At 43.7% G+C, this 26,431-nt stretch overlaps 1 protein-coding gene across 2 annotated transcripts in view; it reads left to right on the forward strand.

Annotated features, from left to right (window-relative positions):
* FER (FER tyrosine kinase) overlaps positions 1-26,431 on the forward strand; it is a 485,813-nt gene that overhangs the window by 317,720 nt on the left and 141,662 nt on the right. For both annotated transcript variants that reach the window (XM_069752566.1, XM_069752558.1), the window contains exons 16-17: positions 4,663-4,778; positions 6,608-6,702. In XM_069752566.1, coding sequence (XP_069608667.1) covers positions 4,663-4,778; positions 6,608-6,702 — 211 coding nt within the window. The remainder of the gene's footprint in view (positions 1-4,662; positions 4,779-6,607; positions 6,703-26,431) is intronic.

Below are 26,431 nucleotides of genomic sequence, written 5' to 3' on the forward strand. Positions count from 1 at the left end.
TAGTTAATAGGCGCGGTTGGATCGCGATTCCACCGCGCCTATTGTGGGCACGTGCTGTTAAAAACGACTGACATGACCTGGCTTTGATGCGGGCTCACTGCCGGAGCCCACATCAAAGTGGGGGTTCTGCCATGGCAGAAAGGGGTTAAGAAGGTAAAAGTCTCGAGCTGAATCCAGGTTTGGCATTTTCCTTTGGAAGCTGTTGCTGTGAACCCACAACATGTGGTCAAAGGAGCTCTCGATGGAAGAAAAACAGACCATTAATAGGCTAACAAAAAGAAAAAATCCATCAGAGAGTGAGCAAAAATGTTTGGAGTCGCCATATCAACAGTTTTGTATATCCTGCAAAAAAAGAGCGCACTGGTGAGCTTAACGCAAAAAGGCCCCACCGAAGACAACAGGGTGAATTATTGCAGAATCCTTTCCTTGGTGTAGAAAACCCCCTTCACAGTAACCACTCAAGTGAAGAAAGCTATCCAGGTAGTAGGTGTTTCAGTATCTCAGTCTACCGTAAAGAGAAGACTTCCTGAGAGCAAATACAGAGGGTTCACCACGAGTTGCAAACTATTAATCAGCAAGAAAGGCCAGATTAGACATGGCGAAAAAAACATCTAAAGAAGCCACCCAGTTCTGGAAAAGCATTCTTTGGACAGATAAAACTAAAATAAACATATACCAGAATGATGGGAAGATTAAAGTATGTCGAAGGCTTGGAAAGGCTCATATGATCCAAAGCACATCACATCCTCTGTAAAACATGGTGGAGGCAGTGTGATGGCATGGGCATGCATGGCTTCCAATGCTGCTGGCTCCCTAGTGTTTATTGATGATGTGAATAAACAAGGAAGCAGCCGGATGAATTGTGAAGTGTCATCAAACGCTCATTGCAAAGGATTCGCTATAATATCTAAAAAATTAACATTTTATTTGTGGTAAAATTAATATATCCAATTACTTAGAGCCCCTAAAATAAGGAGGATTTGTAGAAAAATAGTAGCAAATCCTAAACATTTGTCATTGTTCAAACCCTCTCATTAATCCTGAAAATGTACACTTCAGTTGCATCTTAGTTGTTCAATAATAAATAAAAAATAGTGGTAGGCCAAATAGCGAAGATTCGGTTACTGTCCAAATATTTGTGGACCTAAGTTTGTGTGTATATGTGTATGTATATTTGTGTGTGTGTGTATATATATATATATATATATATATATATATATATATATATATATATATATATATATATAGTGTGTGTGTATAGGAAATCAAACACTGCAAAGCTTAGATTTAACCCTGTCCCTTGAAGCTATTCTGACAGATATATGTTTGTGTGTGTGTGTGTGTGTGTGTATATATATATATATATATATATTATAAATTATACTGTGCGGTGCTAGCATTTTAGGCAGGTGTGAAAAAAGTGTTGCAACGTAGGTAAGCTTTCAAAAATAGAATTGTAATTTATTTTTATTAATTAACAAAAATGAGAAATGCATGACCATCGTGGAAAACTCAATCTAATCATTAGTGGTGTGACCACCCTTGGTCTTCAATACAGAATGTAGGGAGGTTGTTTCAAACATCTTGGAAAACAAACAATCTTCTGTGAATGGAAACTTGATCAAATCCTATTGTCTGTTAATGTATTTCTAGGCTCTGTTGGGGTCAGATTATCACTTTTAGGACTCCTTGTTCTTTACTTTGAATATCGTTTTTCAAGGGAATCTGTCAGCAGGTTTTGCCACCTCATCTGAGAGCAGCATGATGTAGGTAAAGAGAAGCTGAATCCAACAATGTATCACAGATTACTGGGTGCAGCCGTTCTCGCACAATCAGAGCGTTTAGATTTAGAATGAAGCAAAGCTGAGAAAGCTAGCCCCGCCCACACCAGGCTCTGTATATACAAAGTCCATAGGCAGTGAGCTGCTCATCCCAGGACAGGGCATTGCCAGTAATCCTTCACAGTTAGTAAACAGCATGTACTTTGACAAGTGACACATCCCTGAATTCTGCTGTCTTCAGATTACATAGTAACATAGTAACATAGTTAGTAAGGCCGAAAAAAGACATTTGTCCATCCAGTTCAGCCTATATTCCATCATAATAAATCCCCAGATCTACGTCCTTCTACAGAACCTAATAATTGTATGATACAATATTGTTCTGCTCCAGGAAGACATCCAGGCCTCTCTTGAACCCCTCGACTGAGTTCGCCATCACCACCTCCTCAGGCAAGCAATTCCAGATTCTCACTGCCCTAACAGTAAAGAATCCTCTTCTATGTTGGTGGAAAAACCTTCTCTCCTCCAGACGCAAAGAATGCCCCCTTGTGCCCGTCACCTTCCTTGGTATAAACAGATCCTCAGCAAGATATTTGTATTGTCCCCTTATATACTTATACATGGTTATTAGATCGCCCCTCAGTCGTCTTTTTTCTAGACTAAATAATCCTAATTTCGCTAATCTATCTGGGTATTGTAGTTCTCCCATCCCCTTTATTAATTTTGTTGCCCTCCTTTGTACTCTCTCTAGTTCCATTATATCCTTCCTGAGCACCGGTGCCCAAAACTGGACACAGTACTCCATGTGCGGTCTAACTAGGGATTTGTACAGAGGCAGTATAATGCTCTCATCATGTGTATCCAGACCTCTTTTAATGCACCCCATGATCCTGTTTGCCTTGGCAGCTGCTGCCTGGCATTGGCTGCTCCAGGTAAGTTTATCATTAACTAGGATCCCCAAGTCCTTCTCCCTGTCAGATTTACCCAGTGGTTTCCCGTTCAGTGTGTAATGGTGATATTGATTCCTTCTTCCCATGTGTATAACCTTACATTTATCATTGTTAAACCTCATCTGCCACCTTTCAGCCCAAGTGTCCAACTTATCCAGATCCATCTGTAGCAGAATACTATCTTCTCTTGTATTAACTGCTTTACATAGTTTTGTATCATCTGCAAATATCGATATTTTACTGTGTAAACCTTCTACCAGATCATTAATGAATATGTTGAAGAGAACAGGTCCCAATACCGATCCCTGCGGTACCCCACTGGTCACAGCAACCCAGTTAGAGACTATACCATTTATAACCACCCTCTGCTTTCTATCACTAAGCCAGTTACTAACCAATTTACACACATTTTCCCCCAGACCAAGCATTCTCATTTTGTGTACCAACCTCTTGTGCGGCACGGTATCAAACGCTTTGGAAAAATCGAGATATACCACGTCCAATGACTCACCGTGGTCCAGCCTATAGCTTACCTCTTCATAAAAACTTATTAGATTGGTTTGACAGGATCGATTACTCATAAACCCATGCTGATATGGAGTTAAACAGTTATTCTCATTGAGATAATCCAGAATAACATCCCTCAGAAACCCTTCAAATATTTTACCAACAATAGAGGTTAGACTTACTGGCCTATAATTTCCAGGTTCACTTTTAGAGCCCTTTTTGAATATTGGCACCACATTTGCTATGCGCCAGTCCTGCGGAACAGACCCCGTCGCTATAGAGTCCCTAAAAATAAGAAATAATGGTTTATCTATTACATTACTTAGTTCTCTTAGTACTCGTGGGTGTATGCCATCCGGACCCGGAGATTTATCTATTTTAATCTTATTTAGCCGGTTTCGCACCTCTTCTTGGGTTAGATTGGTGACCCTCAATATAGGGTTTTCATTGTTTCTTGGGATTTCACCTAGCATTTCATTTTCCACCGTGAATACATAGCAAAAACCTGCTGACAGATTCCCTTTAATGACATTGGCTTTGTCTTGAGTCGGTATTTTTCTACAGAATACATTTAAAGGGAATCAGATAGTGCTGCATAATCGTATATATATGTATAAGTATCTGACTGTATCTCTCAGCACCCTTTTGGTGCACCCCTATTCATTCGATTTTGTGCATTGTCCAGTCACTTGGTCTTGTTTCCGTGTGGAAGGAATGGATTTTGATTGCAATTATTCCAGACTTCTGACCAGACTTCTTTGAACAGTAGATGGGTATCTCTGGGTCGCACTGGTTGCTGCCTGTTATGAGCTGATGGCATTGCTGTACATCATCCAATTTCTTGGGAGACTCTCCTCAACCTTGCCCATTTCTCGGTGTCCTAAAGGCTGAGCAATACAGGCAGACACGTATCCATCATACATTACCAATAGTGAGGTGTCTGATTGGCTCAAAATGTATTTTTTAGGCAGAAAACCTCCCCAAACATGAAGTGAGGGTCATAAAGAACAATATTTAGCTAAAACGCAGGACGGAGAGTTCTGAAAGTGATGGAGTCCTGGTCTCAACATCATCGAGTCTGTTCGGGATTACATGAGCAGACATGGATTGGCACAAGCGGCATCCACAGAAGATCTGTGGTTAGTTCTTCAAGATGTTTGTAACAACCTCCCTGCCCAGTTCCTTCAGAAACGGTGAACAAGTGTGCTTAGAAGAAATGATGCTGTCACACCAAGTATTGAGTTCATTAAGATTTCTATTTTGTTAATTGATACTTTACAGCATTGTTTACGCGCCTGCCTAACGCTTTTGCGCACAGTATTGTGATAAATATATGATTTTATTTTTTTTCCTGTTTGATAATATTTATTTTTATACATTGTCTCAGTTTGCAGTTTAACTATGAATTTATTTTCCATTTACAGGGTAATTTTGGTGAAGTTTTCAAGGGAACATTAAAAGATAAAACACCGGTTGCCGTTAAAACATGCAAAGAAGATCTTCCTCAGGAATTAAAAATCAAATTCTTATCTGAAGCCAGGTGTGTTAAGTGGAGAACAGTCATGGACATTTACACTGTGTGGTGGCATTATAATAATCACAAACCTGCTGCTAGAAGATCCGTTTCAGAATGTGCCCTTGTAATGAACAAACAAAATTAAGCAGCATCCTCCCCTATTGCGCAAATTATGCAATATTACAGTAACCATTCAGCTGCTTCAACATTTTAATTACCAGATTTTCGATTTTCAAATGATTATATATATATATAATCTATAATATAACGCTGGGAGCGTCACTCTGTCCGAAGCCTTTATAGACTGCGCAGGCGCGACGCTCCTAGCGTTACATTATAGCCAGTGTCAGAAAAAAAAATGGCGCCGGAAAGCGCGGACTGCCGGGAGCAGGGGGACATTTATGATCCGTAACCCGGACATGGGGACACCGTGGACATGATTGCGCCCTGATGATGCTGTGGCAGTTCATGCCACAGCAATTTGTTACTTACGCCACCTGATTCCTTTCCGCCGCCATTTTCTTGGTCCTCCTGCTGCCGGAATCGGCGCCTACGCAGTCCGCGCTTTCACTGCAGTGTGTCTTCAAGAAAATGGTGCTGGAAAGCGCGGACTGCGCAATTGCCGATTCCGGCAGCAGGAGGACCAAGAAAATGGCGGCGGAAAGGAATCAGGTAGCGTGTGCACAGGATCCGCACATGACAGAACGGGGGTGCAGGATGGAAGCAGCACATGACAGGATGGGGGCGCAGGATGGGAGCAGCAAATGACAATGGAGGCGCAGGATGGGTGCAGCACATGTCAGAATGGAGGCGCAGGATGGGTGCAGCACATGTGAGAATGGGGGTGCAGGATGGGAGCAGCACATGACAGAATGGGGGCGCAGATTAGGTGCAGCACATGACAGGATGGGGGCGCAGGATGGAGCAGCACATGACAGGATGGGGGCGCAGGATGGAGCAGCTCATGACAGGATGGGGACGCAGGATGGAGCAGCACATGACAGGATGGGGACGCAGGATGGAGCAGCACATGACAGGATGGGGCGCAGGATGGAGCAGCACATGACAGGATGGGGCGCAGGATGGAGCAGCTCATGACAGGATGGGGATGCAGGATGGAGCAGCACATGACAGGATGGGGACGCAGGATGGAGTAGCCCATGACAGGATGGGGACGCAGGATGGAGCAGCTCATGACAGGATGGGGCGCAGGATGGAGCAGCACATGACAGGATGGAGACGCAGGATGGAGCAGCACATGAGAGGATGGGGACGCAGGATGGAGCAGCAGATGACAGAATGGGGGCGCAGGATGGAGCAGCACATGACAGGATGGGGACGCAGGATGGAGCAGCACATACCAGGATCGAGACCATATACCAATATAGATGCTCGCCACCCGGGCGTAGAACGGGTTCAATAGCTAGTATATATAAATATATATATACAGTCATGGCCAAAAGTATTCACACCCCTGCAATCCTTTTTTTGAGAGGGTCAGATAACCTGACGTCACATGATTGTGGCAGTGGTTTACGTCCCTTGTCCTATTGACGAGGCATGCTCTCTTGGCTGATCTGACAATACATGTAATGAAAAAGGGTTCTGAAGATGTGTGAGCAGTTAATGGTGCTTGTGTGTCGCAGCCTATTTTGTTAAGTGTTATATATATATATATATATATATATATATATATATACATATACATATATACATATATATATATATATATATATATATATATACATATATACACATATATATATATATATATATATATATTTTTTTTTTTTTTTCCTTTTAATTTAGTGTCTTCTTGTTAATGGTTTTGTTTGTCTTGTTTGTTTGCACAGAATTTTGAAGCAGTATGACCACGTCAATATTGTAAAGCTTATTGGAGTCTGCACACAAAGGCAGCCTATATACATTGTCATGGAACTGGTACCGGGTGAGCTCATTTCTCTCAGTTCATATGTCGATATCCTTGTGTCATGCTGTGTGGAATCGCCGCTTCCGTCGCTGCTCTTTTGGCTTTGTACAGTACATAATTCTCAGGAGATGGGAGGCAGATCTGATGGGATGCAGTAGATAGTGGCTGCGGTGGACACGTTATCCTGCCGGCAGTGACCGCTTTCATAGACATGAGTAAAAATAAAGGCAAGAAGTTTGTTTCATTAGCTTCGTGCCTCCTGGGTCCAGTCCTTTCAGTTTTATGCCTTATGCCAATGTTTGCCTATTGCTAGTTGTGTCATCAGTTAAAATAGGGCTGTCACTAGGTCAAAAGTTGCAAGATTTTTTTTTCGTACTGTTTTGAGTATTGTGGGGTTTTAGTGTGTTTTTGTTTGTTTTTTTAATCTGCCATATAGATACAGAGATATTGTCCTTTTTATTTAGTATTTTTTTAAGCATTTACGAAGGGGAGGTGCACACAGAACCCTAAGGGGCTGTTACTTTAGGCTCCTCTGTTGTGTTATTCAGTAGTGAATACAGAAAAAAATGGCACTAAATAAGATTGCCCGTATCTTCGAAACTCTATCGCGTATTAAGGGTAAGTTCACACAGGGCGTTTTTGCTGCTTTTTTTTCTGCGTAAATCATAAATAATTCCCATAAAATACAATTTTTATTTAAAGTCTTAAAATGCCACCAACCTGTGGCTACCGACACACTAAATCACCGTGAAAAAAACAAAAGTGCAAACAATTGTGAAAAAGATCGGTGAAAAAACACTTTTTGGGGGGAGGGTTTCGCTAAACTGATGCCTACCTTACTGTGGCAGGTTTGGCACCCTAGGGGGAGTGTTGGGCGCCCCTGCTCAATGATGGCTTTCCCTAGGGTCCCTATATATACCATGCAGTGAGTGTCGACCCTTCTACCCAGATACAAATCTGAAGGGTCCCCTGATGTCTATACAAAGATCAATCCTACAGCTAAGGAAAACCTCATCCCCCAATCCTATTAAAAACAATGGAGAACATGTATTACGGCAAGGGTCAGCAGTGTATCCAGATTTAGCATGCTCCTGGTTATTGCTTCTAAATCTATAATATATGCTGGGAGCGTCACTCTGTCCGAAGCCTTTATAGACTGCGCAAGTGCCGGTGCAGTCTGGACCCCACAGAGTGACGCAGCCCAGGAGATCGCGGTATGCGTAAGCACTGAACGCACACCGCGATCTCCAACGGAGAAGCAGGGACGCGCTAGGAGGGTGAGTATGCTATAGTCACCTGTCCCGTTCCAGCGCTGCGTGCCGCTCCATCTTCCGGGTCCTCTGCCTGTGACGTTCAGTTCAGAGGGCGCGATGACGCGCTAAGGCTATGTTCACACATTGTGATTTTTACAGCGGAACCGCGGCGATTTTGCAGCTGCGGGTCCGCAGCAGTTTCCATAGCGTTTACAGTAACATGTAAACCCTATGGAAACCGCAAACCGCTGTGCACATGCTGCGGGAAAAACCGCGCGAGAACGCAGCGGTTTACAACCCGCAGCATTTCACTTCTTTGTGCAGAATCGCAGCGATTTCTGCACCCATAGAAATGCATTGATCTGCTTACTTCCCGCATGGGGCTGTGCACACCATGCGGGAAGTTAGCGGATAATGTGCGGGTGGTACCCGGGGTGGAGGAGAGGAGACTCTCCTCCAGGCCCCGGGAACCATATTTGAGTAAAAAAAATAAATAAATAAAAAATCATGATATACTCACCTCTGAAGTCTCAGCGCTGCACGCGGCCGTCTGGTCTCAGGTTTGCTATGCGACCAGGACCTGCAGTGACGTCGCGGTCACATGACCGTGACGTCACGAAGGTCCTGGTCGCACAGCATCTTTGGAACCGGACCGTCGCCTGCAGCACCGAGGAGATCGGGACGTCAGAGGGTGAGTATATCATGATTTTATTATTTTTAACATTACTATTGATGCTGCATATTGCTGCATATGCGGCATCAATAGTAGGGGTAAAATCCCGCAGCGGAACCCGCAGGACAAACCGCGATAAATCTGCAGGGATAACCGCAGCGGGTTTGCCCTGCAGATTTATCAAATCCGCTGCGGGAGAACCCGCAGAGACAGGACGCTATGTGTGAACATAGCCTTAATGCGCGCCGCCCTCTGACTGAACAGTCACAGCCAGAGGACCCGGAAGAAGGAGCGGCACGCAGCGCTGGAACGGGACAGGTGACAATAGCAAGTGTCGGGGGCCTGAGCTAGCGGCGACTCCGGCACCTGACCCTCACAGCGCGCCGGTGTCCCCGCCTGGTCAGGCCCCCCAGCACTCGGCGCCCAGAGACGATAGGGGAGTATGTTATTTTTTTTTATATATATCGCAGCAGCATACGGGGCATATAATACTATGGAGCATCTTATGGGGGCCATCAACATTTATGGAGCAGTATACGGGGCATATACTATGGAGCATCTTATGGGGGCCATCAACATCTATGTCTTTTTTCGGCCTTACTAACTATGTTACTATGACATGCTCTATGTCCAAAAAACGCAGCAAAGCACAAAATACTGATCACACAAAAAAACAATGTGTGTGCATGAGATTTCTGAAATCTCATAAGCTTTGCTGGTACTGTAAAAAGCAGCTGAAAATTTCCATAAAAAAGCAGCAAAAACCACAGCAAAAATGCCCTGTGTGAACTTACACTAAATATCACAAGAATTTATTAATTAAATACTTGGGAGCAGCGGGAAAAGTGCAAAAAGTGACTTTTTAACCCCTTCATGACCCAGCCTATTTTGACCTTAAAGACCTTGCCGTTATTTGCAATTCTGACCAGTGTCCCTTTATGAGGTAATAACTCAGGAACGCTTCAACGGATCCTAGCGGTTCTGAGATTGTTTTTTCGTGACATATTGGGCTTCATGTTAGTGGTAAATTTAGGTCAATAAATTCTGCGTTTATTTGTGATAAAAATGGAAATTTGGCGAAAATTTTGAAAATTTTGCAATTTTCACATTTTGAATTTTTATTCTGTTAAACCAGAGAGATATGTGACACAAAATAGTTAATAAATAACATTTCCCACATGTTTACTTTACATCAGCACAATTTTGGAAACAAAATTTTTTTTTGTTAGGAAGTTATAAGGGTTAAAATTTGACCAGCGATTTGTCATTTTTACAACGAAATTTACAAAACCATTTTTTTTAGGGACCACCTCACATTTGAAGTCAGTTTGAGGGGTCTATATGGCTGAAAATACCCAAAAGTGACACCATTCTAAAAACTGCACCCCTCAAGGTACTCAAAACCACATTCAAGAAGTTTATTAACCCTTCAGGTGCTTCACAGCAGCAGAAGCAACATGGAAGGAAAAAATGAACATTTAACTTTTTAGTCACAAAAATTATCTTTTAGCAACAATTTTTTTATTTTCCCAATGGTAAAAGGAGAAACTGAACCACGAAAGTTGTTGTCCAATTTGTCCTGAGTACGCTGATACCTCATATGTGGGGGTAAACCACTGTTTGGGCGCACGGCAGGGCTTGGAAGGGAAGGAGCGCCATTTGACTTTTTGAATCAAAAATTGGCTCCACTCTTTAGCGGACACCATGTCACGTTTGGAAAGCCCCCGTGTGCCTAAAAATTGGAGCTCCCCCACAAGTGACCCCATTTTGGAAATCCCAAGGAACTTATCTAGATGCATAGTGAGCACTTTGAACCCCCAGGTGCTTCACAAATTGAGCCGTAAAAATGAAAAAGTACTTTTTTTCACAAAAAAATTCTTTTAGCCTCAATTTTTTCATTTTCACATGGGCAATAGGATAAAATGGATCCTAAAATGTGTTGGGCAATTTCTCCTGAGTACACCAATACCTCACATGTGGGGGTAAACCACTGTTTGGGCACATGGTAAGGCTCGGAAGGGAAGGAGCGCCATTTGACTTTTTGAATGAAAAATTATTTCCATCGTTAGCGGACACCATGTCATACATAGTTACATAGTTATTAAGGTTGAAGGAAGACTATATGTCCATCTAGTTCAACCCATAGCCTAACCTAACATGTTGATCCAGAGGAAGGCAAAAAAAAACCATGTGCAAAGAGTAAGCTCCACATTGGGGAAAGAAATTCCTTCCCGACTCCACATACGGCAATCAGACTAGTTCCCTGGATCAACGCCCTATCAAGGAATCTAGTGTATATACCCTGTAACATTATACTTTTCCAGAAAGGTATCCAGTCCCCTCTTAAATTTAAGTAATGAATCACTCATTACAACATCATACGGCAGAGAGTTCCATAGTCTCACTGCTCTTACAGTAAAGAATCCGCGCCTGTTATTATGCTTAAACCTTTTTTCCTCCAACCGCAGAGGATGCCCCCTTGTCCCTGTTTCAGGTCTATGATTAAAAAGATCATCAGAAAGGTCTTTGTACTGTCCCCTCATATATTTATACATTAAAATAAGATCACCCCTTAGTCTTCGTTTTTCCAAACTAAATAGCCCCAAGTGTAATAACCTATCTTGGTATTGCAGACCCCCCAGTCCTCTAATAACCTTGGTCGCTCTTCTCTGCACCCGCTCCAGTTCAGCTATGTCTTTCTTAAACACCGGAGACCAGAACTGTGCACAGTATTCTAAGTGTGGTCGAACTAGTGACTTGTATAGAGGTAAAATTATGTTCTCCTCATGAGCATCTATGCCTCTTTTAATGCATCCCATTATTTTATTTGCCTTTGTAGCAGCTGCCTGACACTGGCCACTGAATTTAAGTTTGTCATCCACCCATACACCCAGGTCTTTTTCATTGACGGTTTTGCCCAGAGTTTTAGAATTAAGCACATAATTATACATCTTATTACTTCTACCCAAGTGCATGACCTTACATTTATCCCCATTAAAGCTCATTTGCCATTTATCAGCCCAAGCTTCTAGTTTACATAAATCATCCTGTAATATAAAATTGTCCTCCTCTGTATTGATTACCCTGCAGAGTTTAGTGTCATCTGCAAATATTGAAATTCTACTCTGAATGCCCCCTACAAGGTCATTAATAAATATGTTAAAAAGAAGAGGGCCCAATACTGACCCCTGTGGTACCCCACTGCTAACCGCTACCCAGTCCGAGTGTGCTCCATTAATAACCACCCTTTGTTTCCTATCCCTGAGCCAGCTCTCAACCCACTTGCACATATTTTCCCCTATCCCCATTATTCTCATTTTATGTATCAACCTTTTGTGTGGCACCGTATCAAAAGCTTTTGAAAAGTCCATATACACTACATCCACTGGGTTCCCTTGGTCCAATCTGGAACTTACCTCTTCATAGAAACTGATCAAATTAGTCTGACATGAACGGTCCCTAGTAAACCCGTGCTGATACTGGGTCATGAGGTTATTCCTCTTCAGATACTCCAGTATAGCATCCCTTAGAATGCCCTCCAGTATTTTACCCACAGTAGAGGTTAAGCTTACTGGCCTATAATTTCCGAGTTCAGTTTTTGTCCCCTTTTTGAATATTGGCACCACATTTGCTATACGCCAGTCCTGTGGCACAGACCCTGTTATTATGGAGTCTTTAAAGATTAAAAATAATGGTCTATCAATGACTGTACTTAATTCCTGCAGTACTCGAGGGTGTATCCCATCCGGGCCCGGAGATTTGTCAATTTTAGTGATTTTTAGACGCCGCCGCACTTCCTGCTGGGTTAAGCAGGTGACATTTAATTGGGAATTTTTATCACTAGACATTTTGTCTGCCATGGGATTTTCTTGTGTAAATACTGATGAAAAAAAGTCATTTAGCATATTGGCTTTTTCCTCATCCTCATCCACCATCTCACCCAGACTATTTTTAAGGGGGCCAACACTATCATTTTTTAGTTTCTTACTATTTATGTAGTTAAAGAATATTTTAGGATTATTTTTACTCTCTCTGGCAATGAGTCTCTCTGTCTCAATCTTTGCTGCCTTGATTTGCTTTTTACAGAATTTATTTAATTTTCTGTATTTATTTAATGCCTCCTCACTACCTACTTCCTTTAATTCTCTAAATGCTTTCTTTTTGTCACTTATTGCGCCCCTTACAGCTCTATTTAGCCATATTGGTTTCCTCCTATTTCTAGTATGTTTATTCCCATACGGTATATACTGTGCACAGGTCCTATCCAGGATGCTAATAAACGTCTCCCATTTTCTTTGTGTATTTTTGTGTCTCAGGATATCGTCCCAGTTAATTGCACCAAGATCCTCTCTCATCCGTTGGAAATTTGCCCTCCTGAAGTTTAGTGTCCTTGTAACCCCTCTACTACACATCTTTTTAAAGGATACTTGAAAACTTATTATTTTGTGATCACTATTTCCCAAGTGACCCCCAACCCTTATATTTGATATGCGGTCTGGCCTGTTGGTTAATATTAGGTCTAGCAGTGCCCCCCTTCTTGTTGGGTCCTGAACCAGTTGTGAAAGGTAATTGTCTCTCATAATTGTCAAAAACTGATTACCTTTGCTGGAACTGCAGGTTTCTATTCCCCAATCTATTTCAGGGTAGTTGAAGTCCCCCATAATAATGACTTCTCCTTGAGTCGCAGCTTCATCTATTTGCTTTACGAGGATATTCTCCATTGCTTCCATTATTTTTGGAGATTTATAACAAACCCCTATCAGTAATTTATTATTTTTTCCCCCTCCCCTTATCTCCACCCACAGGGATTCTACATTTTCATTAAATTCACCTATATTATCGCGCAGGATGGGTTTTAAGGATGATTTTACATATAGACACACCCCTCCCCCTCGCTTATCTGTACGGTCATTTCTGAACAGGCTGTAACCCTGCAAGTTAACAGCCCAGTCATGGCTCTCATCCAGCCACGTTTCAGATATCCCCACCATGTCATAATTATGCTCCAACAACATTAGCTCTAATTCGTCCATTTTGTTGGCGAGGCTTCTGGCATTAGTATACATGCACTTTATGTTCCTCTCTGTACTTCTATTTCTTAAATTATTAACTGTTCTGACCCCAACCCCCATGCCACCGCCACCCCCAACTTCCTTATTTGTGCCCAGGTCTCTGTCTGCACTATCTTCCCCTCCTATAAAATGAATACCCTCCCCCCCAATTCCTAGTTTAAACACTCCTCCAACCTTCTAGCCATTCTCTCCCCCAGCACAGCTGCACCCTCCCCATTGAGGTGCAGCCCGTCCCTAGCGTAGAGCCTGTAGCCAACTGAGAAGTCGGCCCAGTTCTGCAGGAACCCAAACCCCTCTTTCCTACACCAATTCTTGAGCCACTTATTAACCTCCCTAATCTCCCGTTGCCTCTCTGGCGTGGCACGTGGTACCGGCAGTATTTCGGAAAATACCACGTTGGAGGTCCTTTCTTTCAGCTTGCAGCCTAATTCCCTGAAATCATCTTTAAGGACCTTCCACCTACCTCTAACTTTGTCGCGTTTGGATAGCTCCTGTGTGCCTAAACATTGGCGCTCTCCCACAAGTGACCCCATTTTGGAAACTAGACCCCCCAAGGAACTTATTTAGATGCCTAGTGAGCACTTTAAACCCTCAGGTGCTTCACAAATTGATCTGTAAAAATGAAAAAGTACTTTTTTTTCACAAAAAAATTATTTTCGCCTCAATTTTTTCATTTTCACATGGGCAGTAGGATAAAATGGATCATAAAATTTGTTGGGCAATTTCTCCCGAGTACGCCGATACCTCATATGTGGGGGTAAACCACTGTTTGGGCACTCGGCAGGGCTCGGAAGGGAAGGCGCGCCATTTGACTTTTTGATTGGAAAATTAGCTCCAATTGTTAGCGGACACCATGTCGCGTTTGGCGAGCCCCTGTGTGCCTAAACATTGGAGGTCCCCCACAAGTGACCCCATTTTGGAAACTAGACCCCCCAAGGAACTTATCTAGATGCATATTGAGCACTTTAAACCCCCAGGTGCTTCACAGAAGTTTATAACGCAGAGCCATGAAAATAAAAAATAATTTTTCTTTCCTCAAAAATGATTTTTTAGCCTGGAATTTCCTATTTTGCCAAGGATAATAGGAGAAATTGGACCCCAAATATTGTTGTCCAGTTTGTCCTGAGTATGCTGATACCCCATATGTGGGGGTAAACCACTGTTTAAGCGCACGGCAGGGCTCGGAAGGGATGGCACGCCATTTGGCTTTTTAAATGGAAAATTAGCTCCAATCATTAGCGGACACCATGTCACGTTTGGAGAGCCCCTGTGTGCCTAAACATTGGAGATCCCCCAGAAATGACACCATTTTGGAAACTAGACCCCCAAAGGAACTAATCTAGATGTGTGGTGAGGACTTTGAACCCCCAAGTGCTTCACAGAAGTTTATAACGCAGAGCCATGAAAATAAAAAAAAAAAATTATTTTCTCAAAAATGATCTTTTAGCCTGCAATTTTTTATTTTCCCAAGGGTAACAGGAGAAATTTGACCCCAAAAGTTGTTGTCCAGTTTCTCCTGAGTACGCTGATACCCCATATGTGGGGGTAAATCACTGTTTGGGCACATTCCGGGGCTCGGAAGTGAAGTAGTGACGTTTTGAAATGCAGACTTTGATGGAATGCTCTGTGGGCGTCACGTTGCGTTTGCAGAGCCCCTGATGTGGCTTAACAGTAGAAACCCCCCACAAGTGACCCCATTTTGGAAACTAGACCCCCAAAGGAACTTATCTAGATGTGTGGTGAGCACTTTGAACCCCCAAGTGCTTCATAGAAGTTTATCATGCAGAGCCGTGAAAATAATAAATACGTTTTCTTTCCTCAAAAATAATTATTTAGCCCAGAATTTTTTATTTTCCCAAGGGTTACAGAAGAAATTGGACCCCAAAAGTTGTTGTCCAGTTTCTCCTGAGTACGCTGATACCCCATATGTGGGGGTAAACCACTGTTTGGGCACATGCCGAGGCTCGGAAGTGAAGTAGTGACGTTTTGAAATGCAGACTTTGATGGAATGCTCTGTGGGCGTCACGTTGCGTTTGCAGAGCCCCTGATGTGGCTTAACAGTAGAAACCCCCCACAAGTGACCCCATTTTGGAAACTAGACCCCGAAAGGAACTTATCTAGATGTGTGGTGAGCACTTTGAACCCCCAAGCGCTTCATAGAAGTTTATAATGCAGAGCCGTGAAAATAATAAATACGTTTTCTTTCCTCAAAAATAATTATTTAGCCCAGAATTTTTTATTTTCCCAAGGGTTACAGGAGAAATTGGACCCCAAAAGTTGTTGTCCAGTTTCTCCTGAATACGCTGATACCCCATGAGTGGGGGTAAACCACTGTTTGGGCACACGTCGGGGCTCAGAAGGGAAGTAGTGACTTTTGAAATGCAGACTTTGATGGAATGGTCTACGGGTGTCACGTTGCGTTTGCAGAGCCCCTGGTGTGCCTAAACAGTAGAAACCCCCACAAGTGACCCCATTTTAGAAACTAGACCCCCCCAAGGAACTTATCTAGATATGTGGTGAGCACTTTGAACCCCCAAGTGCTTCACAGACGTTTACAACGCAGAGCCGTGAAAATAAAAAATCATTTTTCTTTCCTCAAAAATTATGTTTTAGCAAGCATTTTTTTAGATTCACAAGGGTAACAGGAGAAATTGGACCCCAGTAATTGTTGCGCAGTTTGTCCTGAGTATGCTGGTACCCCATATGTGGGGGTAAACCACTGTTTGGGCACACGTCAGGGCTCGGAAGTGAGGGAGCACCATTTGACTTTTTGAATACGAGATTGGCTGGAATCAATGGTGGCGCCATGTTGCGTTTGGAGACCCCTGATGTGCCTAAACAGTGGTAACCCCTCAATTCTACCTCCAACACTAACCCCAACACACCCCTAACTCTAATCCCAACTGTAGCCATAACCCTAATCACAACCCTAACCGCAACACACCCCTAACCACAACCCTAACCCCAACACACCCCTAACCCTAACCACAACCCTAATTCCAACCCAACCCTAAGGCTATGTGCCCACGTTGCGGATTCGTGTGAGATATTTCCGCACCATTTTTGAAAAATCAGCGGGTAAAAGGCACTGCGTTTTACCTGCGGATTTTCCGCGGATTTCCAGTGTTTTTTGTGCGGATTTCACCTGCGGATTCCTATTGAGGAACAGGTGTAAAACGCTGCGGAATCCGCTCAAAGAATTGACATGCTGCGGAAAATACAACGCAGCGTTTCCGCGCGGTATTTTCCGCACCATGGGCACAGCGGATTTGGTTTTCCATATGTTTACATGGTACTGTAAACCTGATGGAACACTGCTGCGAATCCGCAGCCAAATCCGCACCGTGTGCACATAGCCTAATTCTAAAGGTATGTGCACACGCTGCGGAAAACGCTGCGGATCCGCAGCAGTTTCCCATGAGTTTACAGTTCAATGTAAACCTATGAGAAACAAAAATTGCTGTACACATGCTGCGGAAAAACTGCACGGAAACGCAGCGGTTTACATTCCGCAGCATGTCACTTCTTTTGTGCGGATTCCGCAGCGGTTTTACAACTGCTCCAATAGAAAATCGCAGTTGTAAAACCGCAGTGAAATGCGCAGAAAAAAACGCGGTAAATCCGCCATAAATCCGCAGCGGTTTAGCACTGCGGATTTATCAAATCCGCAGCGGAAAAATCCGCAGAGGACCAGAATACGTGTGCACATACCGAAACCCTAACCCTAACCCTAGCCCTAACCCTAGCCCTAACCCTACCCCTAACCCTAACCCTATTCTAACATTAGTGGGAAAAAAAAATTTCTTTATTTTTTTATTGTCCCTACCTATGGGGGTGACAAGGGGGGGGGGGGGTCATTTATTATTTTTTTTATTTTGATCACTGAGATAGATTATATCTCAGTGATCAAAATGCACTTTGGAACGAATCTGCCGGCCGGCAGATTCGGCGGGCGCACTGCACATGCGCCCGCCATTTTGGAAGATGGCGGCGCCCAGGGAGAAGACGGACGGGACCCCGGCTGGATCGGTAAGCATGATGGGGTGGGGGGGGACCACGGGGGGGGGGGGGGAATCGGAGCGCGGGAGGGGTGGAACGGAGCACGGGGGGGCTGGAACGGAGCACGGGGGGGCTGGAACGGAGCACCGGGGGGGGGTGGATCGGAGTGCAGGGGGGTGATTGGAGCACGGGGGGGTGATTGGAGCACGGGGGGAGCGGACAAGAGCACGGGGGGGAGCGGAGCACAGGACGGAGGGGAGCCGGAGCAGTGTACCGGCCAGATCGGGGGGCTGGAGGGGCGATGGGTGGGGTGGGGGCACATTAGTATTTCCAGCCATGGCCGATGATATTTCAGCATCGGCCATGGCTGGATTGTAATATTTCACCCGTTATAATAGGTGAAATATTACAAATCGCTCTGATTGGCAGTTTCACTTTCCAATCAGAGCGATCGTAGCCACGAGGGGGTGAAGCCACCCCCCCTGGGCTAAACTACCACTCCCCCTGTCCCTGCAGATCGGGTGAAATGGGAGTTAACCCTTTCACCCGGCCTGCAGGGATGCGATCTTTCCATGACGCCGCATAGGCGTCATGGGTCGGATTGGCACCGACTTTCATGACGCCTACGTGGCGTCATGGGTCGGGAAGGGGTTAATTGGATGAGGGGTCATCTTCAATTTCTCTCACTATCTTATTTTTTTAGGTTGGAGAAACTTATTTTCAAACTTGTGACTGCATATTTGTTTTAAATTCATTCCTATTTCTTAGGTATCTTGGAAATTACATATTCTCAAATTTAGCATTGCAAAAAAAACAACACAGCAACCTCTTTTGTATTGTGGAAACCAATTTTCAATTCTGTTTGCCAGTTACTTTTAAATAATTCAACAAATTTTCATCAATATGTTTCGGCAGATAAAAAACAGATACTTATATTTGTTCTTTATTCAGTTTTTTATTTTTTATTTTCATAATTATGAGGGCAAAAAGCACACTAGGTTTCATTTCTTATCTCACTAGATCTCACAATACAATGTGTGTACGCTAGTAAATATCTGTTAGGTCTGTTGATGCTGACGTACTTCATTTCAAAATATGTGCCAGTTTTTTTCCTAATGCTGATAATAAAGCTGATCAGTCACCAGATTTTACAATACAAAGTTCAGACATGACTAAATAGATCTTATTGACCTGATAATAATGCTGCATTTCTGTCAGAATGAATTGGGGTATGTGCACACGATCGGATCTGCGGGTTGGATGCTGCTTACTTACACAGCGTCCATCCACTAAGCGTCCATAAACGTCCGCGGCTCACCTGTGGAGATAGACATGCGACACGTCTTTCCAGACTGCAGCATGTCTATTTATCTTACGGCAATTTAGCATCACAGAGAATACCACCCCTTAGGCCGGCAACGCGAGAAACTCACGAGTCAATACCCAGCACAGTCGCCGGCACTCGGGACCGGAGCGTGCGGCTGCATGTATTTCTATGCAGCTGAATGCTCAGTTTCCAAGAGCCTGCGGCAGTGGCGGGTATTGATGCGAGAGACTCGTGCGAGTTTCTTGCATTGCACATGCCAGTGTGACACTGGCCTTACGCACGCACCCTCTGCAAAAAAAAATATATATATATATACAGTACAGACCTAACGTTTGGACACACCTTATCCTTCTCCTCAGAAGCATAGGTGACTCTTGGTCTTCCTTTCCTGGGGTGGTCCTCATGTGAGCCAGTTTCTTTGTAGCGCTTGATGGTTTTTGCCACTGCACTTGGGGACACTTTCAAAGTTTTCCCAATGTTTCAGACTGACTGACCTTCATTTCTTAAAGTAATGATGGCCACTCGTTTTTCTTTACTTATTTGCTTTTTTCTTGCCATAATACAAATTCTAACAGTCTGTTCAGTAGGACTATCACCTGTGTATCCACCAGACTTCTGCACAACACAACTGATGGTCCCAACCCCATTTATCAGGCAAGAAATCCCACTTATTAAACCTGACAGGGCCCACCTGTGAAGTGAAAACCATTTACGGTGACTACCTCTTGAAGCTCATCAAGAGAATGCCAAAGCAGTCATCAAAGCAAAAGGTGGTTACTTTGAAGAACCTAGAATATAACACATAATTTCAGTTGTTTCACACTTTTTTGTTAACTATATAATTCCACATGTGTTAATTCATAGTTTTGATGCTTTCAGTGAGAATGTACAATTTTCATAGTCATGAAAATACAGAAAAATCTTTAAATGAGAAGGTGTGTCCAAACTTTTGGTCTGTACTGTATATATACACACACACACACACACACTGTCCCTCTGTAAAACATATACATACACACTGCCCCTCTGCAAAAAAAAAAAAATATATACATACACTGCCCCTCAGTAACATACAGACACAGCCCTTCTGCAAAATATTATATATACACACACATTGTCCCTCTGTAAAACATACATACACATAAAACATACATACACATACTGTGCATACACACAGCTCGTCTGCAAAAATATATATACCATATATATGCATGCACTGTCCCTCATACACACACGGCCCCTCTGCAAAATATTATATACACACACACAGTCCCCCTGCACAATATACACACACTGCCCCTTTTAAAATATATACATACACTGCCACTTTGCAAAATATATACACACCGTGCCCTTCTGTAAAATATGTATACATATATACACGCACACGTACACACACTGCCTCTCTGCAAATTATATACAAAGTATACCTATAATGTTTAAGGGAATCTGGCACCCCATTTTTGACCTATTAGCTAAGGCCTCTGCCATCAGGGGCTTATCTACAGCATTCTGTAATGCATTCTGTAATGCTGTAGATAAGCCCCCGATGTAACCTGAAAGATGAGAAAAACAAGTTACATTATAATCACCCAGTGGCGGTTCCGATGCGGTCCGTTCCGATGGGCATCGCGGTCCGGATCCGGCACCTCCTATATTCATGCGATGACGTCTTCTTCTTTGCTTCCTGTCCCAGCACTGGGCCTCTCTGAGCTTTCCCGATGCCTGCGCACTGCAGTACTTTGCTCTGCCCTCCACAGGGCAGAGAATTACGCCTGTGCAGGATCTGCGACAGGAAGCAAAGAAGAGCACGTCATTGTATGAAGATAGGAGGCGCCGGACCCGGACCACGACGCCCATCGGACCGGACCGCCCCCCAGGTGAGTATAATCTAACTTGTTTTTCTTATCTTTCACGTTACATAGGGGGCTTATCTACAGCTTTATAGGTGCTGTAGATAAGCCCCTGATGCAGATGGCCTTAGCTTATAAGCAAAAAATGGGGTGACAGATTCCCTTTAGGCTATGTGCCCACGTTCAGGAAAGTGTGCAGAATTTTCCTGAGCAAATCTGGACTACTTTCGCAGGAAATCCGCACGCTTATTTTTTGCGGGTTTTTTTTTCTAGTTTTTGCGCTTTTTTTTTTTGCAGATTTTTTGTGTCTTTTTTCCAGAGCTTCCCAATGCAATAATATAGCTGGAGATCCGCAAAAAATCCCAAAAATTAACCCCTATCTGACCTTGGACGGGATAGTACGTCCGAGGTCAGAAGCCCCGCTTTGATGCAGGGCTCCGCGGTGAGCCCGCATCAAAGCCGGGACATGTCAGCTGTTTTGAACAGCTGACATGTGCCCGTAATAGGCGCGGGCAGAATCGCGATCTGCCCGCACCTATTAACTAGTTAAATGCCGCTGTCAAACGCAGACAGCGGCATTTAACTACCGCATCCGGCCGGGCGGCCGGAAATGACGTCATCGCCGACCCCCGTCACATGATCGGGGGTCGGCGATGCGTCTCCATTGTAACCATAGAGGTCCTTGAGACCTCTATGGTTACTGAACGCCGGTGGCTGTGAGCGCCCCCCTGTGGTCGGCGCTCACAGCACACCTGCATTTCTGCTACATAGCAGCGATCAGCAGATCGCTGCTATGTAGCAGAGCCGATCGTGCTGTGCCTGCTTCTAGCCTCCCATGGAGGCTATTGAAGCATGGCAAAAGTAAAAAAAAAAAGTTGAAAAAAATGTTAAAAAAATAAAAAAATATAAAAGTTTAAATCACCCCCCTTTCGCCCCAATCAAAACAAATCAATAAAAAAAATTTAAAATCTACACATATTTGGTATCACCACGCTCAGAATCGCCCGATCTATCAACTAAAAAAAAGCATTAACCTGATCGCTAAACGGCGTAGCGGGAAAAAAATTCAAAACGCCAGAATTCCGTTTTTTTTGTCGCCGCGACATTGCATTAAAATGCAATAACGGGCGATCAAAAGAACGTATCTGCACCGAAATGCTATCATTAAAAACGTCATTTCGGCACGCAAAAAATAAGCCCTCAACCGACCCCAGATCACGAAAAATGGAGACGCTACGGGTATCGGAAAATGGCGCAATTTTTTTTTTTTTTTTTTTTAAGCAAAGTTTGGAATTTTTTTTCACCACTTAGATAAAAAATAACCTAGTCATGTTAGGTGTCTATGAACTCGTACTGACCTGGAGAATTATAATGTCAGGTCAATTTTAGCATTTAGTGAACCTAGCAGAAAAGCCAAACAAAAAACAAGTGTGGGATTGCACTTTTTTTGCAATTTCACCGCACTTGGAATTTTTTTCCCGTTTTCTAGTACACGACATGCTAAAACCAATGATGTCGTTCAAAAGTACAACTCGTCCCGCAAAAAATAAGCCCTCACATGGCCAAATTGACGGAAAAATAAAAAAGTTATGGCTCTGGGAAGGAGGGGAGTGAAAAACGAACACAGAAAAACGAAAAATCCCAAGGTCATGAAGGGGTTAATGAACATGCTGCTTTTTTTTCCACGATGCGTGGAAAAACACGCAACATGTGCACAAAAATTGCGGAATGCATTAACATGATAGGATGCTTAATGTAAGCGTTTTTAAGCGTTTTTGCGGCGGAAAACAGCAGAAAAAAATGCAAAAAAAAACACCGTATATACTCGAGTATAAGCCGAGATTTTCAGCCCAAATTTTTGGGCTGAAAGTGCCCCTCTCGGCTTATACTCGAGTCAAGGTGGGTGGCAGGGTGAGGGGGTGAGGGCGCTGAGGCATACTTACCTGCTTCCAGCGATCCTGACTCTCCCCGCCTGTCCCACGGTCTTCGGTGCTGCAGTTCTTCCACTGTTCAGCGGTCACGTGGGACCACTGATTAGAGAAATGAATATGTGGCTCCACCTCCCATAGGGGTGGAGCCACATATTCATTTCTCTAATCAGCGGTGCCGGTGACCGCTGATAGAGGAAGAAGTTGCGGCACCGAAGACAGCTGTCCGGGAGAAGGAGCGGGACGCCGGGAGCAGGTAAGTATCGCATAGTCACCTGTCCACGTTCCAGCCGCCGGGCGCCGCTCTATCTTCCCGGCGTCTATCCGCTCTGACTGTGCAGGTCAGAGGGCGCGATGACTGCCTGATCAGTCAGTGCGGAGAGACGCCGGGACCGGACGCTGGGAGCTGCAAGCAAGAGAGGTGAGTATGGCTTTTTTTTTTTTTTTACTGCAGCAGCAGCGGCACAGATTTATGTAGAGCATCTATGGGGAAATATGAACGGTGCAGAGCACTATATGGCACAGCTATGGGGAAATATGAACGGTGCAGAGCACTATATGGCACAGCTATGGGGAAATATGAACGGTGCAGAGCACTATATGGCACAGCTATGGGGAAATATGAACGGTGCAGAGCACTATATGGCACAGCTATGGGGCAACAATGAACGGTGCAGAGCACTATATGGGGCACAGCTATGGGGAAATATGAACGGTGCAGAGCACTATATGGCACAGCTATGGGGAAATATGAACGGTGCAGAGCACTATCTGGGGCACAGCTATGGGGCAATATGAACGGTGCAGAGCACTATATGGCACAGCTATGGGGCAATAATGAACGGTGCAGAGCACTATATGGCACAGCTATAGGGAAATATGAACGGTGCAGAGCACTATATGGCACAGCTATGGGGAAATATGAACGGTGCAGAGCACTATATAGCACAGCTATGGGGCAATAATGAACGGTGCAGAGCACTATATGGCACAGCTATGGGGAAATGTGAATGGTGCAGAGCACTATATGGGGCACAGCTATGGGGAAATATGAACGGTGCAGAGAGCACTATATGGAACAGCTATGGGGAAACATGAACGGCGCAGAGCACTATATGGCACAGCTATGGGGCAATAATAAACCGTGCAGAGCACTATATGGCACAGCTATGGGGAAATATGAATGGTGCAGAGCACTATATGGCACAACTATGGGACAATAATGAACGGTGCAGAGCACTATGTGGCACAGCTATGGGGCAATAATGAACGGTGCAGAGCACTATATGGCACAGCTATGGGGCAATAATGAACGGTGCAGAGCACTATATGGCACAGCTATGGGGCAATAATGAACGGTGCAGAGCACTATATGGCACAGCTGTGGGGCAATAATGAACGGTGCAGAGCACTATATGTCACAGTTATGGGGCAATAATGAATGGTGCAGAGCACTATATGGCACAGCTATGGGGAAATATGAACGGTGCAGAGCACTATATGGCACAACTATGGGACAATAATGAACGGTGCAGAGCACTATATGGCACAGCTGTGGGGCAATAATGAACAGTGCAGAGCACTATATGGCACAGCTATGGGGCAATAATGAACGGTGCAGAGCACTATATGGCACAGCTATGGGGCAAGAATGAACGGTTCAGAGCACTATATGGGGCACAGCTATGGGGAAATAATGAACATGCAGAGCACTATATGGCACAGCTATGGGGAAATAATGAACGGTGCAGAGCACTATATGGCACAGCTATGGGGAAATAATGATCTATTTTTATTTTTGAAATTCACCGGTAAATGCTGCATTTCCACCCTAGGCTTATACTCGAGTCAATAAGTTTTCCCAGTTTTTTGTGGCAAAATTAGGGGGGTCGGCTTATACTCGGGTCGGCTTATACTCGAGTATATACGGTATATAGAGTGTTTATCACTCTTCTTACTGCCTTGAGTCATATACACAAACTGTGTGTTTTTTTTTGATCAGTCCAGCTGTCCTACCTATTGTTGTTTGTTTGTGGTGCTCACTGGTTAAATACATGTTTTTAATATTATTAAAATAAAACGTTTATTTTACTTTGTGGCTTTATTATTTTTTAGTGTTATAAAAATATATACAAATACACACACACACTTGCTCTGAATAAAGAAACCCCCCATCCCCACACATTGCCTCTCTCAAAACTGTTTCCTCTTTCATAAGTAATACATGTCCGGCTCCTGCTGGAGCTCTTACCAGTGCCCACTGTCTCTGCTCCTCTTTGGCCCGGAAGCAATGTGGCGAGTTATCTGCTGCACGTTGAACCTAGGGCTGACAGCTGCTCCTCTGCTCTGTCCCGACACAGCACTGTTTAAATGTATTAGTGTCTAAAAGGTGCAAATATATTTGAACATCGGAAGGCAGTGGAGTGTGTAAGGCGGCAGGCCTGACGTGCGTGCCCACAGAGAGGGCTGTGCGTGCCATAGGTTCGCCATCACTGTTCTATGTGATACATAATGGCCCTCGCATATAATTTCCCTCACTGTCTCACAAGGGCCATAACCAACTTCTTTTCAGAGACCTTCAGTATCATCCAAACATACTTACAGTTTATATAATGGGCCCGATTCATCAAATGTTTACACAAGCGTAACAGCTTTGAAAAGCTAAGAACCACAACTGTCACTTAAACCTCTACATCAAGAGAAAAGTGACCAGAAAAGCACAAAAAAACAAGATTTTTCTCAATAAGACTTGCAATTTTATAAAATATACTATACAATTTAAGGCATAAAGAAAAGAAAAAAGAAAAAAAAATGCCTCCAATGTGAGGAACACTTTTGGCTGAGAACATCATTAAACACACATGATTAATATATAATTTATTTTAATAGAAAATATGCCTGTTTCTCATCTATTTTTAACTGGAACTTACAATTGCAAACCTATAAGGTATGCCGTAAAAAAAAAAGTTGCTGTGCAGAACAAAGTCTCTGTGCTTATAATATAGATAGGAAGCTGCCGGTATTCTCACACTGTGACTCTCCACATTAAGTGCAGGACATCCTGCTTAATCTTTACAAGACTCTTAAAGCAGCGCAACAAAGCGGCTATAGCAATCATTGCAAATTTAGCATAATTCTTTGAGTAGATAACTCTAACTTACAATGTGTGTGATGTCCGAGCCGTGTTCCTCCACCCCGACGCGCATTTCGTCCACACTTCAGGGAGCTTTTCCCTTTAAAAAGCTGCAATATTTTGGTATAACTCAAGGTTGAGTTAAACTTTTGCAAAAATTTGGCTTTCACGTGACAAAGTGGGCAGAGCTGGGGCATGACGGAGTCATGGTAGCCGCTGCCCATCAAATTGATGAGCAAGGCGTGGAGTAGAATTTGTGGTGAGGCGCACATCACTTGTCAGATGCTCTCTGACTCCAGCACATCTTTTCATTAAGACAGGCGTGAGCAACGTTGGTCTTGATGAATCGGAGGTGGTGGGGTGTATGTGTCTCCACTTAAATTTTACTGCCTTCCAATTGACATTTCTATGCCAAAGGTGAAACTTTTTTTGATATGTGCCGTGTAAAGCATTTTTTCTTGCTTTTCTTTATGTGCCATATACATGTTGATATTTTACATTCTTCTTGC

Source organism: Ranitomeya imitator, chromosome 1 (genome assembly GCF_032444005.1).
Source record: "Ranitomeya imitator isolate aRanImi1 chromosome 1, aRanImi1.pri, whole genome shotgun sequence".
NCBI classification, from domain to species: Eukaryota; Metazoa; Chordata; class Amphibia; order Anura; family Dendrobatidae; genus Ranitomeya; species Ranitomeya imitator.